General features: G+C 43.0%; 1 protein-coding gene across 1 annotated transcript in view; it reads left to right on the forward strand.

Annotated features, from left to right (window-relative positions):
* Positions 1 to 331: 331 nt before the first annotated feature.
* The window catches only part of LOC126210623 (1,5-anhydro-D-fructose reductase-like), a 45,074-nt gene continuing 31,135 nt past the window's right edge, over positions 332 to 14,270 (forward strand). The window contains exon 1 of the mRNA XM_049939915.1: positions 332 to 482. Within this exon, the coding sequence (XP_049795872.1) occupies positions 408 to 482 (75 nt within the window). The 5' untranslated portion in view covers positions 332 to 407. The remainder of the gene's footprint in view (positions 483 to 14,270) is intronic.

The following is a 14,270-nucleotide window of genomic DNA, read 5'->3' on the forward strand; positions in this document are numbered from 1 at the left end:
CTTTGAGCTTCCAGGGTTGGGAAGTCTAGAAATTAGACGGACGGTACAATACATCATTCAGTAATCGTCCCCCGATGCGCCGACCACCACAATATGTGATATGTGTTTCGTATTGTTGTGCCTAGTTGTGCAAGCTCCTAATGTGCAAGATGTGCGTTTCCTGGTAGACCTACCACGGTTGTATCACGTGAATGTTCACATTTATCAACTGGCGTCTCAGTTACCTCAGCACGGATTTTACTTCACTGTTATCTAATCTCATGCCTCGTATAATAATGATAACAGCAATAGACTACAGCTTCCGGTGCTGCGACAGATATAAACAGTGGATCCGAAGTACAGACAAGACAGCTCAAGTGCATTCTCCTTTAGTCACTGGCCTAGCACGAACTCAAGGCAAGGAAGTCATGGACGGCAAACTGCAGTACATCACTTTCTACAATGGTCAGAAGATGCCCATTGTAGGCCTGGGTACTTGGCAGGTATGTTAATCTACAGTGTCACGCACGCAGGGTAGCAAAGTGTCCGAGGGGTATTCTAAGGGATTACGGGAATCTAACGGTTAAAAAAAATTATCCCGTATCGAACAAATACGGGACGCCAAAAACAGTATTTAGTATTTTTCCGATACTTTCTCTCTTCCGTGTGTCGAAATTATATCAATGTTAGGCCCATATATCCGAACTCAACATAGTGAAATATGAATTTTTCTTACAACACTTTTGTCACACTAAAGATGCAATACATCACGTTACTTATTTGTTATTAGATCATACATTTGCCTTATTTAACTGTAGCCTAATTTAATTAATTCAGTCTATTTATTCCTGGAAAACATGCTCTAAGAAGAAGCAAGAAAAACGGCGCAACACGATTTATACGAATGGGACGGAAATCAATAGACGTGATTTACATGTACACATAAAACAAATGATTATAATTTCAGAAAAAAATTGGATGGTTTATACAACAGAAAGGGCTTCACAAATTGAGCAAGTCGATAACGCACTAGTTATTGAAGCCGTTATCCGGCTTGGTATTGATTGATGGAGTTTTTGCATGTCATCCTGAGCGATATCGTGCCAAATTCTGTCCAACTGGTACGTCAGATCCAAACTGGTTGCAGGACACTGCCCATAATGCTCAAAACGTTGTCACCTGGGCAGAGACGCAGCGACCTAGCTGACCAAGGTACGGTTTGGCAAGCAATAGAAACTCTTGCCGTGTGCGGACGTGCGTTATATTGCTGAAATGTAAGCGCAGTATGGACTGCCACAAAGGGTAACAGAACGGCGCGTAGAACATCGTCGACGTAACGCTGTGGTGTCAAGCAAAACGGAGTAGCTGCTTACACAAAGGCCAGATGTGGACGAACGCATTATTGACTTGCTCAATTTGTAGAACACTTTTTCTTGAATAGATCATGCAGTTTTTCTGAAGTTTTAACCTTCTGTTTGTCTGTACATGTAAATCACATCTATCGGTTTTGTCCGGTTCAGATAATTCCTTTATAGTGCGTCGTTGTTTTTGTCATACAGTGTACGCCGAAAATCTGATACATTGCTTCATTTATACAAGCGAATGCTGCGGACCCGAATGGATGCCAACCACATGCACACCAAAGACGTCAGTCATAGACCGTCTACGCTTGAATGTCTAGCGAATACGATTAACATCGAATAATAATGTCTAATTTACCTCCGAAGCGGGTTAAGTGACTACATAGTTATTTGAAAGATGGATAAATTAATACTATGTTTTAGACTACATTGATTAGCATTAACTTTTCTATTCATTTCATTGCGTATGTCCTTCCATTAATAAAATAACAGCCGATCGGTGTAAAAGTTTGGAGATGTCATTGACGTCTGTTATTGGGGTGTTACAGAAGTTAGTAAGCCTACACACACATGCCGACCATCACACATTCCCTCTGAACGTGTAGGTGTCTCTCTAAATAGTGTGTTTTATGTTTGGTATCACAGTCACTTTGAAACTCATCAAAAAAGTCCTTTTTCTACATGAGGCTATCTTCTACTAGAAATAAAAAATTCTCTCCTTCCGAAGAGGCCTCTAAATCCCAGCAGTGCTGACCAACAGTCGTGTCTTCCTCAGCCGATAAGCATCGCTGGATGTGGATATGGAGGGGTTTAATGCCAGCACAGCATTTCTTGACTGTTGTCGGTACACTGTGGCAAGGCCGTTGACGTTTGAAATAAAGTTACTTTTTCATTTCGTCCTTTATTAGTTAATTTCATTCGCTTGTGAAATATCAAGCCATCTGGTAGCAAGAATAACAACAAACGTTTTTTGCAGCTTCATGCAGAAAATAAATAATACTGGAAAGAGCTTATATTCTTGCTAAATGTTTCCCCAATTATTTACTTTTGCGATCTGGGTTTAGGGTTCTTTGACCCATTGCTTAGTATTTCGTGAAGCAAATATAAAAAAAAGTGTTCTTTCTTTCTCGAAATAATGTTCCGCCAGCTACTGTCAGTAAAATCAACAGAAAAAGTAAATATAAAAATGCATAGAATTTAGTTAAAAAGTCTTTAAAGTGGCACTTTTATGTGATCTAACAAACTGAGCCATGTAATTTTCTAAGGTTTTATTGTTTCTTGTGCAGCTGAAATTGTGCATAACTTTCTTTGTTATATTATGCAGAATATTAAGAAGTGTTTCCTATTTAATATTATTTTTATCATTATTCATCCCACTAGGCCTCTTTGATTATTTACGAACGGGGCGTGACTTGCTTGGAGCAAATAACAAGATATAAAGATTGTATTTAAAAAGAAAAACAATATCACGCAGGAAATTGGCTTGTTTCAAAGTATCCCCAATTTCCTCCGCCAACAAAATATGCAGACCACAAGACGACCCCGATGTGAACAAATGTGCACTGCTCCAGGTGTAAATAAGTGTTCTATAAAACATTGTATGTGAGAAAACTAAATACATTAGATTTCAAAAATTTCCACCTCATGTAACGTGTACCTAGGTATCCTTTCCTATTGTTGAGAAAAGCTGATTGTTAGGCGTCCCTGTGTTGCACAAGTTAACAGTGCCGTGATTTATAACTTTAAACTTCATGAAATTCAAATAAAGAAAATGAATCTGATTAAATGCCAGAGGAAAGTAACTGTGTGCTCAACGGAAACTATAACTCTGTACTGAAGAACAAAATGAGATTTACGTGATATGAAATGCAATGTAGAACTGAAATAACCATGAAAAATGAATTACTGCACTACCTGCCAGCAAATAACTCTTTGGAATGACCAATACTGTTCACTGAAAATTAGGCCGACGCGTGACAATCTTCACTACATACAGTTTGCTCAGGAAGGCTAGGTGAGATCTGCCCTGGAATAAAAGTGACTTACTTCTTGCTCAGCAGGCTGTTTTTGTGTCTGGAGTACTGACGTTCTAGACAGGAAATACAAATCCGTAGACGCATCACCTAAAGATAAATCTTCTCTAAATTTTTTTGCTTCAAAGAAACAATCTGTCACTGTGTGTGGTGTAAGGTGGAATGCACACACGACACAGTACTTAAAGCTTTACTATGAAAATTGAGAGGTGGATTTACTTTAACGAAAATCAGTTTTTTAAGAAATCAAACTGATTATTGACAAAAAGACTGCACAGCGTAAGAAGACTCTAACAATTACACATCATTACAACGATAGCACAAACATCTGGATCAGTTGAGTTAATTGTAACATAATGAAAAACAAAGCCATCAAATTAACATTGATCATGAAACTTATTAGTTGTCTGAGGGACAAGGATTTTCTTCAGTTAATGGTTTTGAAAAACGAACATTTCACTCTTTCACCTGCTTTCACTACCTTTAAAATTCCTTCAAAATCTTCCCCGTCGATATAAAAAACGAGACAGTTTTATAAATGAGTTTTCATCTTCATGATATTTTCTCCCAAGCCGGCCGCTGTGGCCGAGTGGTTCTAGGCGCAACAGTCCGGAACCGCTCTGCTGCTACGGTCGCAGGCTCGAATCCTGCCTCGGGCATGGATGTGTGTGATGTCCTTAGGTTAGTTAGGTTTAAGTAGTTCAAAGATCTAGGAGACTTCCGACCTCAGATGTTAAGTCCCATGGTGCTTAGAGCCATTTGAACCATTTTTTTTCTCCCAATTCACAAATAACATGTCTCATTCTCTGAAAAATTCAACTGCTCACTACTACACCTCAAACAACAATGTCCCAGCGCGGCACAGCAGACTGACTAGCAAGTGAACCACAGACAACACTAAACACAAAGGATCTTATTCACTACTCATGCAATGCGCTCATTCTTGTCCTACTAGAGTAAAGGGGAATTATTTACAAAAAGGGGAAAACATGTCATAACAGAGGGTATTGCCTATGGGAAACAGAGGCTACCAATCAGTTGAATGCACTTTATGTGAAAATGGTTCCATGGATGTACATTGCTGGGTACTCCATCATAGCTTGTTGACTAAAGAAATAGTTTGCTGGCCGATGTGACCGAGCGGTTCTAGGCGCTTCGGTCCGGAACTGCTCTGCTGCTACGGTCGCAGGCTCGAATCCTGCCTCGTTCATGGATGTGTGTGATGTCCTTAGGTTAGTTAGGTTTAAGTAGTTCAAAGTTCTAGGGGACTGATAACCTCAGATGTTTACTCCCATAGTGCTTAGAGCCATTTGAACCATTTGAAAGAAATATTTCACTGAAATATCAGCACCAACTAGTTACTAATAACATCCTTCCAGGTAAAATTCTAAGCCAGAAACTCAAAGTGTAGGGGAGGGGAAGGTTCAAGTTTTTCCAACAATCATTAGTATTTGCTGCCACTCAGTTATGAGGTTACAGTGATGGATTTTAATAGGAAACTGATCTTCCAAAATAATACTTACATGATTAAATTCAGATATAGAAGACCGACTGCTCCAGGAGCTAACAGAACAATCTTTTATTTTACTACACAAGAATAATTTCGCTATATCTACACTATGTGATCTAAAGTATCCAGACAGCCCCAGAAACATACGTTTTTCATATTAGGTGCATTGTGCTGACACCTACTGCCAGGTACTCCATATCAGCAACCTCAGTAGTCATTAGACATCGTGAGAGAGCAGAATGGGGCGCTCTGCGGAACTCAAGGACTTCGAACGTGGTCAGGTGATTGGGTGCCACTTGTGTCATACGTCAGTACGCTCGATATCCACACTCCTAAACATCCCTAGGTCCACTGTTTCCGATGTGATAGTGAGGTGGAAACGTGACGGGACACGTACAGTACAAAAGCGTACAGGCCGACCTCGTCTGTGACCGAGGCTGCCGACAGTTGAAGAGGGTCGTAATGTGTAACAGGCAGACATACATCCAGACCATCACACAGGAATTCCAAACTGCAACAGGATCCACTCCAAGTACTAAGACAGATAGGTGGGAGGTGAGAAAACTTGGATTTCATGGTTGAGCGGCTGTTCATAAGCCGCACATCATGCCGGTAAATGCCAAACGACGCCTCGCTTTGTGTAGGGAGCGTAAACATTGGACGATTGACCAGTGGAAAAATGTTGTGCGGAGTGACGAATCACGGTGCACAAAGTGGCGATCCGATGGCAGGGTGTGGGTATGGCGAATGCCCGGTGAACGTCATCTGCCAGCGTGTGTAGTACCAATAGTAAAATACGGAGGCGGTGGTGTTAGGGTGTGGTCGTGTTTTTCATGGAGGGGCTTTGCATCCCTTGTTGTTTTGCGTGGCGCTATCACAGCACATGCCTACATAGATGTTTTAAGCACCTTCTTGCTTCTTGTTGTTGAAGAGCAAATGGTGCAAATGGTTCAAATGGCACTGAGCACTATGGGACTTAACATCTATGGTCATCAGTCCCCTAGAACTTAGAACTACTTAAACCTACCTAACCTAAGGACATCACACAACACCCAGTCATCACGAGGCAGAGAAAATCCCTGACCCCGCCGGGAATCGAACCCGGGAACCCGGGCGTGGGAAGCGAGAACGCTACCGCACGACCACGAGCTGCGGACTTGAAGAGCAACTCGGGGATGGCGATTGCATCTTTCAACACGATCGAGAACCTGTTCATAATGCCCGGCTTGTGGCGGAGTGGTTACTCGATAATAACATCACTGTAATAGACTGGCCTGCACAGAGTCCTGACTTGAATCCTATAGAACACATTTGGGATGTTTTGGAACGCCGATTTCGTGCCAGGCCTCACCGACCGCCATGGACACCTCTCCTCAGCGCAGCAGACCGTGAAGAATGGGTTGCCATTCCCAAGAAACCTTCCAGCGCCTTATTGAACGTATGCCAGCGACAGTGGAAGCTGTAGTGAAGCGTTAAGTGTAGGCCAGCACCAGACTGAATTCTGGTATTACCGATGGAAGGCGCCACCAACTTGGTAAGTGATTTTCAGCCAGGTGTCCGGATACTTTTGATCACATGGTGTATTTTGTGTTGTAAAGATTGTGTTACAGAATTCATAACTTGTATGCAGGGTCCCCAAAAACAGTCTGGAAAGCGTTTCGCAGGGGGTTATGCTGAGAAAAAATTGTTAGTAAAAAAATTCGATACGTTGCACCGTTTCCGAACTAATTAGCCTAGAAGTTAGCCAATCAGGCGTGCGAATTCAATCGATTTTTACATTGTTGTACAGCTTTCTTGTTTGATTTTAGGCGAGATCGTCTCTGACGGGCTGCCTGAATTTGCTAACTTCAGTGCTAATTAACTCTGAAACGGCTAGAAGTATGAAGTTTTTTCTTAACAATTTTTTCTCATCACACAATATATGCAATACCTTCACAGCCTTTTCAGACCGTCTCTGACCACCCCGTATAGCACTCAAATAATCAGGCAAAAACAATAAAGAGACCTGGGTTCGAATCCCGACCTTGACACAAATTTCCATTTGCCGCTTCAGACTGCATATACAGAGTGTTTCCGCAAGAGCGTTTAAAAATTTAATATGGTATAGGAGAAGCTCCACTGAAAAATTCGGGGTAGGGAACCTGGACAAGACAGCTTAAGGATATAATAGGAATAAAATTACATTACTGTGTACTTTTTTGTTTTCGTTAGTTAACTGCTAATACCATCATTGACCATTTGTACGGTATCTTACAAAATGTGCTGAAACTGACGACTGTCAGCCTCAATGTAAGCATGACATCGACTAACAAGATTCTGACGCACCCTGAAAAATATCCCTGGTGTGTTTCGAATCACATCACAGACAGCTACATTTCTGGCAACTAATTACATCTCGGTATCCACTGGGGTACGCAAGTGAGACCGCTGCCGCGCGGCTCCTCTGAGCTCGTATGGCCATTGCCGCTCCCTTCATTTATAAAATGACGGTATATTGGACGTGGATGGTTGGGAGTGGCTACAGGGCAATGCTCAACGTTACCATGTTATAAATAGCATATATTGCCTGAGGATGCACCGATAAGTGGTGCGAAACCGGTCGCAGATTTAATAAAAAACATTGATACAGCCAGTGCGGAATTTTCTTTGGAGCAATAAACATTCCTGTATTGACCAATCACGTGTGGCAGGCAAGCAACACCATAGCACAAACGAACATCCGGCACCTGTACATCACAATGCATCTATGTTTGCATGCTTTCTTTCAACATTCTGGAGGTTGCACCGGTTATTAATGTACCAGCGTTTCACGTTTGCAATGCCCTCTCTCGTGCTTATATTAACCTGTGACGATGCAATGTTACTTACTTAAATATGTTATCTAGACAAATGTATTTCCGAAATTCCATTTGTCTAAGTTCATTATTTTTTGGTATTGCTATTTTTTCTGCCAATGTATATTAATCGTATATCATACGTTTCACGAATTTTATATTTAAATGACCTAAGTATTCGAAAAAGAAACGAAAAAATTAGTTACCGAAGCGAGACTCGCTCCAGCGATTACCAGTCTCGTGCGCAAACGATTTTTTCCACATTGCTCCACGTAAATGCTCGCTGAACATCATCCCTTGTTAAAAAAATTTGAACTGGTGACAATCGACCCAGGGTCCAGGATAGGACGGCGAGACCGCTTGAAATCGACCTTATTTTACTGCATTAAAGGTGGTTCAAATGGCTGTGAGCACTATGGGACTTAACATCTGTGGTCATCAGTCCCCTAGAACTTAGAACAACTTAAGCCTAACTATCCTAAAGACATCACACACATCCATGCCCGAGTCAGGATTCAAACCCGCGCATTAAAGGTGGTTGGAAAAGTTAAAAGACGATTCTCTCGAGAATTTCTGAGAGTTGCATCTACCTGATTTTGCTGATTGATATGTAAGTTCTGAACTTCACGTACCATGAACATAAAAAAATTACAGTGTTCCGATTGGCCTTGTAGTTTCCTTCAAAGCGACTATCTTGCGGCATGGAAACAATTACATGTTGCAGGAGGCCTTGCAGGGGTAACGAAAATGATTTTCAAACAATCAATCTATCTATCTATCGCTTGAGCCTTGTCCCGCAGTTACACAGGGTCAGCCATCGTTAACCGGATTTGGCATGTTAATGGTCAATGGATGGCCCGATGCCCTTCCTGCCGCCACCCCCGTACCCCCCCCCCCCCCCCCCGGGACGGAATTAGTGTACCCCAACTGTCTGCGTCGAGTGTAATCCATGGGATAGTGCGAAAGTGTTCAGATGTCTGCAAGACGTGTAACTGAGGCGAAACAGGGGGAACCATCCCAGTATTCACCTAGCGGGATGTGGAAAACCGCGTAAAAACCACATCCAGGCTGGCCGCACATCGGCCCTCGTCGTTAATCCGCCGGGCGGATTCGATCCAGAGCCAGCGCACCTACCCGAGTCCAGGAAGCAGCGCATTAGTGCTCTCGGCTACCCTGGCGGGTAAACAAAAATAATTTTCAATAATTCATATAAATATTGACTGTATTTAAAAATTGAAAATTCTGTCATAATCCACTGACTACGTGGCACAATGTTATGTAAAAGACTTAAGACTATCAGGCATTTATTATAGATCACAATTGTTTATATGGGTTGAGATGCAAGTTCATAGACTATATTCATCCAGAATTTGAGAGTGGCCATATTAGTTAGCTGCAACAAACTTTACACTTAATTTCAAAACTTTTGCGAAACATGTTCTCACTGACTACTACCCTTCCCTACAAAATAATAAAAGGAAAAAAGTTTATCGCTTACTACATTTTCGTTGTTCATGTAATAAAACTTCACCACCGGGAAAGACGTTTTAATTTGTTACTTCTTCGGGTTGCGACGGATTCTGCAGACACTAGCAACATATGCCACCGAAAATGCCTGCAAAAAATTATTTCATTCTACGCCACACGTACAGCCGTGACAAAAGTCGTGGGACGCACTTATACAGATGGCAGTAGTATCGCGTACACTAGGTATAAAAGGGCAGTAGATTGGCGGAGCTGCCACTTGTAATCAGGTGAGTCGTGTGAAAAGCTTTCCGGCGTGATTATGACTGCACGACAGTAATTAACAGACTTCGAGCTAGACACATGGGACATTTCGTTTCGGAAATCACTAGGTAATGCAGTATCCCGAGATCCACAGTATCTAGAGAACACCAAATTTCAGGCATTACCTCTCACCTCGAACAACACAGTGGCCGGCGGCCTTTGCTAAGCGACCGACGGCAGCGGCGTTGGCATAAAAGTTGTAAATGCTAACAGACAATGCTAACAGACAATCATAACCGCAGAAATCAATGTGGTACGTACGACGAACCTATCCGTTAGGACCATGCGGCGAGATTTGGCGTTAATGGGCTACGGCAGCAGACGACATCGCCTGCAGTGCTTCTCCTAGGCTCGTGACCATATCGTTTAAACCCTAGACGACTGGAAAACCGTGGCCTGGTCAGGTGGGTCCCAGTTTCAGTTGGTAAGAGATGATGCTAGGGTTCGAGTGTGGGGCAGACCCTACGAAGACCTGGACGCAAGTTGTCAACGAGACGTTGGCTCAGTAATGGTGTAATCTGTGCATACATGGAATGGACTGGGTCCTGTGATCCAACCCAACTGATAATATTGATTGAAAATGATTATGTTCGGCTACTTGGAGAGCATTCGTGGACTTCAAGTCAAAATTTTTATGGATGACAATGCGCCACGTCACCGTGACTCAGTTGTTCACGATTGACTTAAAGAACTTTCTCAACAACTCGTGGGAATGATTTGGCAATCCAGACCGGCCAACTTGAATCACATCGAACATTTATGACATAGAATCGAAAGCTCAATTTGTGCACAAAATCCTGCACCAGGAACACTTCAGCAATTATGTACATCTATAGAGGCAGCGTGGCTCAATACTTCTGCAGGGGACGAGTTGTAGAGTCCAAGCAACATCGCCTTGCACCACCACTCCAGGCAAAACCAGGTCCGACACGACATTAGGAGGTATCGCATGAATTTCCACTACTGGCCATTAAAATTGCTACACCACGAAGAAATACAGATGATAAACGGGTATTGATTGGACAAATATATTATACTAGAACTGACATGTGAATACATTTTCATGCAATTTGGGTGCATAGATCCTGAGAAATCAGTACCCAGAACAACCACCTCTGGCCGTAATAACGGCCTTGATACGCCTTGGCATTGAGTCAAAAGAGCTTCGATGGCGTGTACAGGTAGAGCTGCCCACGCAGCTTCAACATGATACCACAGTTCATCAAGAGTAGTCACTGGCGTATTGTGACGAGACAGTTGCTCGGCCACCATTGACCAGACGTTTTCAATTGGTGAGAGATCTGGAGAATGTGCTGGCCAGGGCAGCAGTCGAACATTTTCTGTATCCAGAAAGGCCCGTACAGGACCTGCAACATGCGGTCGTGCATTATCCTGCTGAAATGTAGGGTTTCGCAGGGATCGAATGAAGGGTAGAGACACGGGTCGTAACATGTCTGAAATGTAACATCCACTGTTCAACGTGCCGGCAATGCGAACAAGAGGTGACTGAGACGTGCAACTAATGGCACCCCATACCATCACGCCGGGTGATCTGCCAGTACGGCGATGACGAATACACGCTTCCAATGTGCCTTCACCGCGATGTGGCCAAACACGGATGCGACCATCATGATGCTGTAAACATAACCTGGATTCATCCGAAAAAATGACGTTTTGCCTTTCGTCCACCCAGGTTCATCGTTGAGTACACCATCGCAGGCGCTCCTGTCTGTGATGCAGCGTCAAGGGTAACCGCAGCCATGGTCTCCGATCTGATAGTCCATGCTGCTGTAAACGTCGTCGAACTGTTGATGCAGATGGTTGTTGTCTTGCAAACGTCCCCATCTGTTGACTCAGGGATCAAGATGTGGCTGCACGATCCGTTACAGCCATGCGAATAAGATGCCTGTCATCTCGACTTCTAGCGATACGAGGCTGTTGGGATCCAGCACGGCGTTCCGTAATACCGTATTGAACCCACCGATTCCATATTCTGCTAACAGTCATTGGATCTCGACCAACGCGAGCAGCAATGTCGCGATACGATAAACTGCAATCGCGATAGGCTACAATCCGACCTTTATCAAAGTCGGAAACGTCATGGTACGCATTTCTCCTCCTCACACGAGGCATCACAACAACGTTCCAGCAGGCAACGCCGGTCAACTGCTGTTTGTGTATGAGAAATCGGTTGGAAACGTTCATGTCAGCACGTTGTAGGTGTCGCCACCGGCGCCAACCTTGTGTGAATGCTCTGAAAAGCTAATCATTGCATATTACAACATCTTCTTGCTGTAGGTCAAATTTCGCGTCTGTAGCACGTCATCTTCGTGATCTAGCAATTTTAATGGCCTCGTAAACACTGAGATGCGTGGAGAGTGAACTTTACAGCTACAAACTCTGTTTACTTGTCTGTCTTGAGCGGAATACTGGGAATATATTCTTCCAGTATTTGAGGATGAGAAAACTTTTGATCTACAAAAAACTTTATCTATAATTTCAAAACTTCACGAAATTTTTTTCTGTGTGAAACCACCCAGAAAGCGATGAAAGGGAAAAGAAAGTTTATCACGCCCTATAACTTCGCAGGCAGTAGAACCATCGCATCAGGGAAGGTGTTTTAATTTATTTCTTCTTTATTACTGACTATATTCGCGGTATATTTTGCAGACAGTGTCCACATACAGCAGTGAACATACCTGCAGAATTATGTCATTGTACGACACATTCGTTCACGAGATTTGGTGTCATTTGGATTGAGAGACGTCAAAAATATAGCTTTTGCTTATAAAGGAGCATAAATTTCCGATAATATTCACATTCAGTGTTTGATAATGAGAGCACTTAGTGTGTAATGTTATGTACGCCTCACTGCGTTTTTTAACTAATCCGTGCCTGATTTTATTCTGAGAAGCTCAGTAATGTATGTAAATACCGTAAATGTAAATGTGGTTCAAAAAGTACTTGAAGTGAAGCGCAGCTGGACAGCAAGAAACCCTTTAGCGCGCAGTCTTTAGAGTATGGACTCTAGAAGAAAAAAGACAATTGATTTATCAAAAAAAGAAAGAGGACTGTTGATATGTATCTAGTGGAAAGAGGACGTGTTGTTAGGCCGTCGCTCAGAACGTATTGTTACATTTAGTGAAAAATTGATATTTTAGTGATAAATACAGTCTGGAACCGCGCGACCGCTACGGTCACTGGTTCGAATCCTGCCTCGTGCATGGTTGTGTGTGATGTCGTTAGGTCAGTTAGGTTTAAGTAGTTCTAAGTTTTAGGGGACTGATGACCTCAGAAGGTAAGTCCCATAGTGCTCAGAGCCATTTGAACCATTTTAATGATAAAACCGAGTAAAGTAGGCGTAAGAGTTGCCGAACATTTATGTAATTTTCTGGAAGTGAAGAATAGAAATATTTTGCTTTTGGAAAAGAAGGCGAACTTGATTGACGTCGCCGTCTGTCAATCGACAGAATTGTAAGTGTACAAAGTTCACTAAAATACAGGAAAAGACAGGCATTATCTATAGTTTTCATTCAATACCTAACAACCTCTCATAATTTCTTAATTACAGTAATTGGATTACGTTCTTGTACAGTAGTATGGTGCTGAACTCCACTGACCAATATTGATGTAGCAGGAAAGTTTGAACAGGTTTGTGTGCTAAGCAATCTCCTTTTCTCACGAAAAGCAGATGCTGTTTGATCTTATTTACTTACAACAGTGGTCCCTTAGGGATGGAAAGCTACGAAAACTTGGGCTCAAAGCTGTCCGCAATACGGCCAAGTAACCAACAGAGTCATATTTTAAACCTTAAAGTACAATAACTTCCCCCAAATTATAATACACTACTGGCCATTAAAATTGCTATACCAGGAAGAAATGCAGATGATAAACGGGTATTCATTGGACAAATGTATTATACTAGAAATGACATGTGATTACATTTTCACGCAATTTGGGTGCATAGATCTTGAGAAATCAGTACCAGAACAACCATCTCTGGTCGTAATAACGGTCTTGATACGCCTGGGCGTTGAGTCAAACAGAGCTTGGATGGCGTGTACAGGTACAGCTGCCCATGCAGCTTCAACACGATACTACAGTTCATCAAGAGTAGTGACTGGCGTATTGTGACGAGCCAGTTGCTCGGCCACCATTGACCGGACGGTTTCAATTGGTGAGAGATCTGGAGAATGTGCAGACCAGGGCAGCAGTCGAACATTTTCTGTATCCAGAAAGGCCCGTACAGGACCTGCAACTTGCGGTCGTGCATTAACCTGCTGATATGTAGGGTTTCGCAGGGACTGGATGAAGGTTAGAGCCACGGGTCGTAACACATATGAAATGTAACGTCCACTGTTCAAAGTGCCGTCAATGCGAACAAGAGGTGACCGAGACGTGTAACCAATGGCACCCCATACTATCACACCGGGATGCTGTAATCAGAACCTGGATTCATACGAAAAAATGACGTTTTGCCATTCGTGCACCCAGGTTCGTCGCTGAGTACACCATCGCAGGCGCTCCTGTCTCTGATTCACCGTCGACGGTAACCGCAGCCATGGTCTCCGAGCTGATAGTCCATGCTGCTGCAAACGTCGTCGAACTGTTCGTGCAGATGGTTGTTGTCTTGCAAACGTCCTCATGTGTTGATTCAGGGATCAAGACGTGGCTGCTCGATCCGTTACAGACATGCGGATAAGATACCTGTCATCTCGACTGCTAGTGATACGAGGCCGTTGGGATCCAGCACGGCGTTCCGTAT

The sequence above is a fragment of the Schistocerca nitens genome, chromosome 10 (assembly GCF_023898315.1).
Source record: "Schistocerca nitens isolate TAMUIC-IGC-003100 chromosome 10, iqSchNite1.1, whole genome shotgun sequence".
Taxonomy (NCBI): Eukaryota; Metazoa; Arthropoda; class Insecta; order Orthoptera; family Acrididae; genus Schistocerca; species Schistocerca nitens.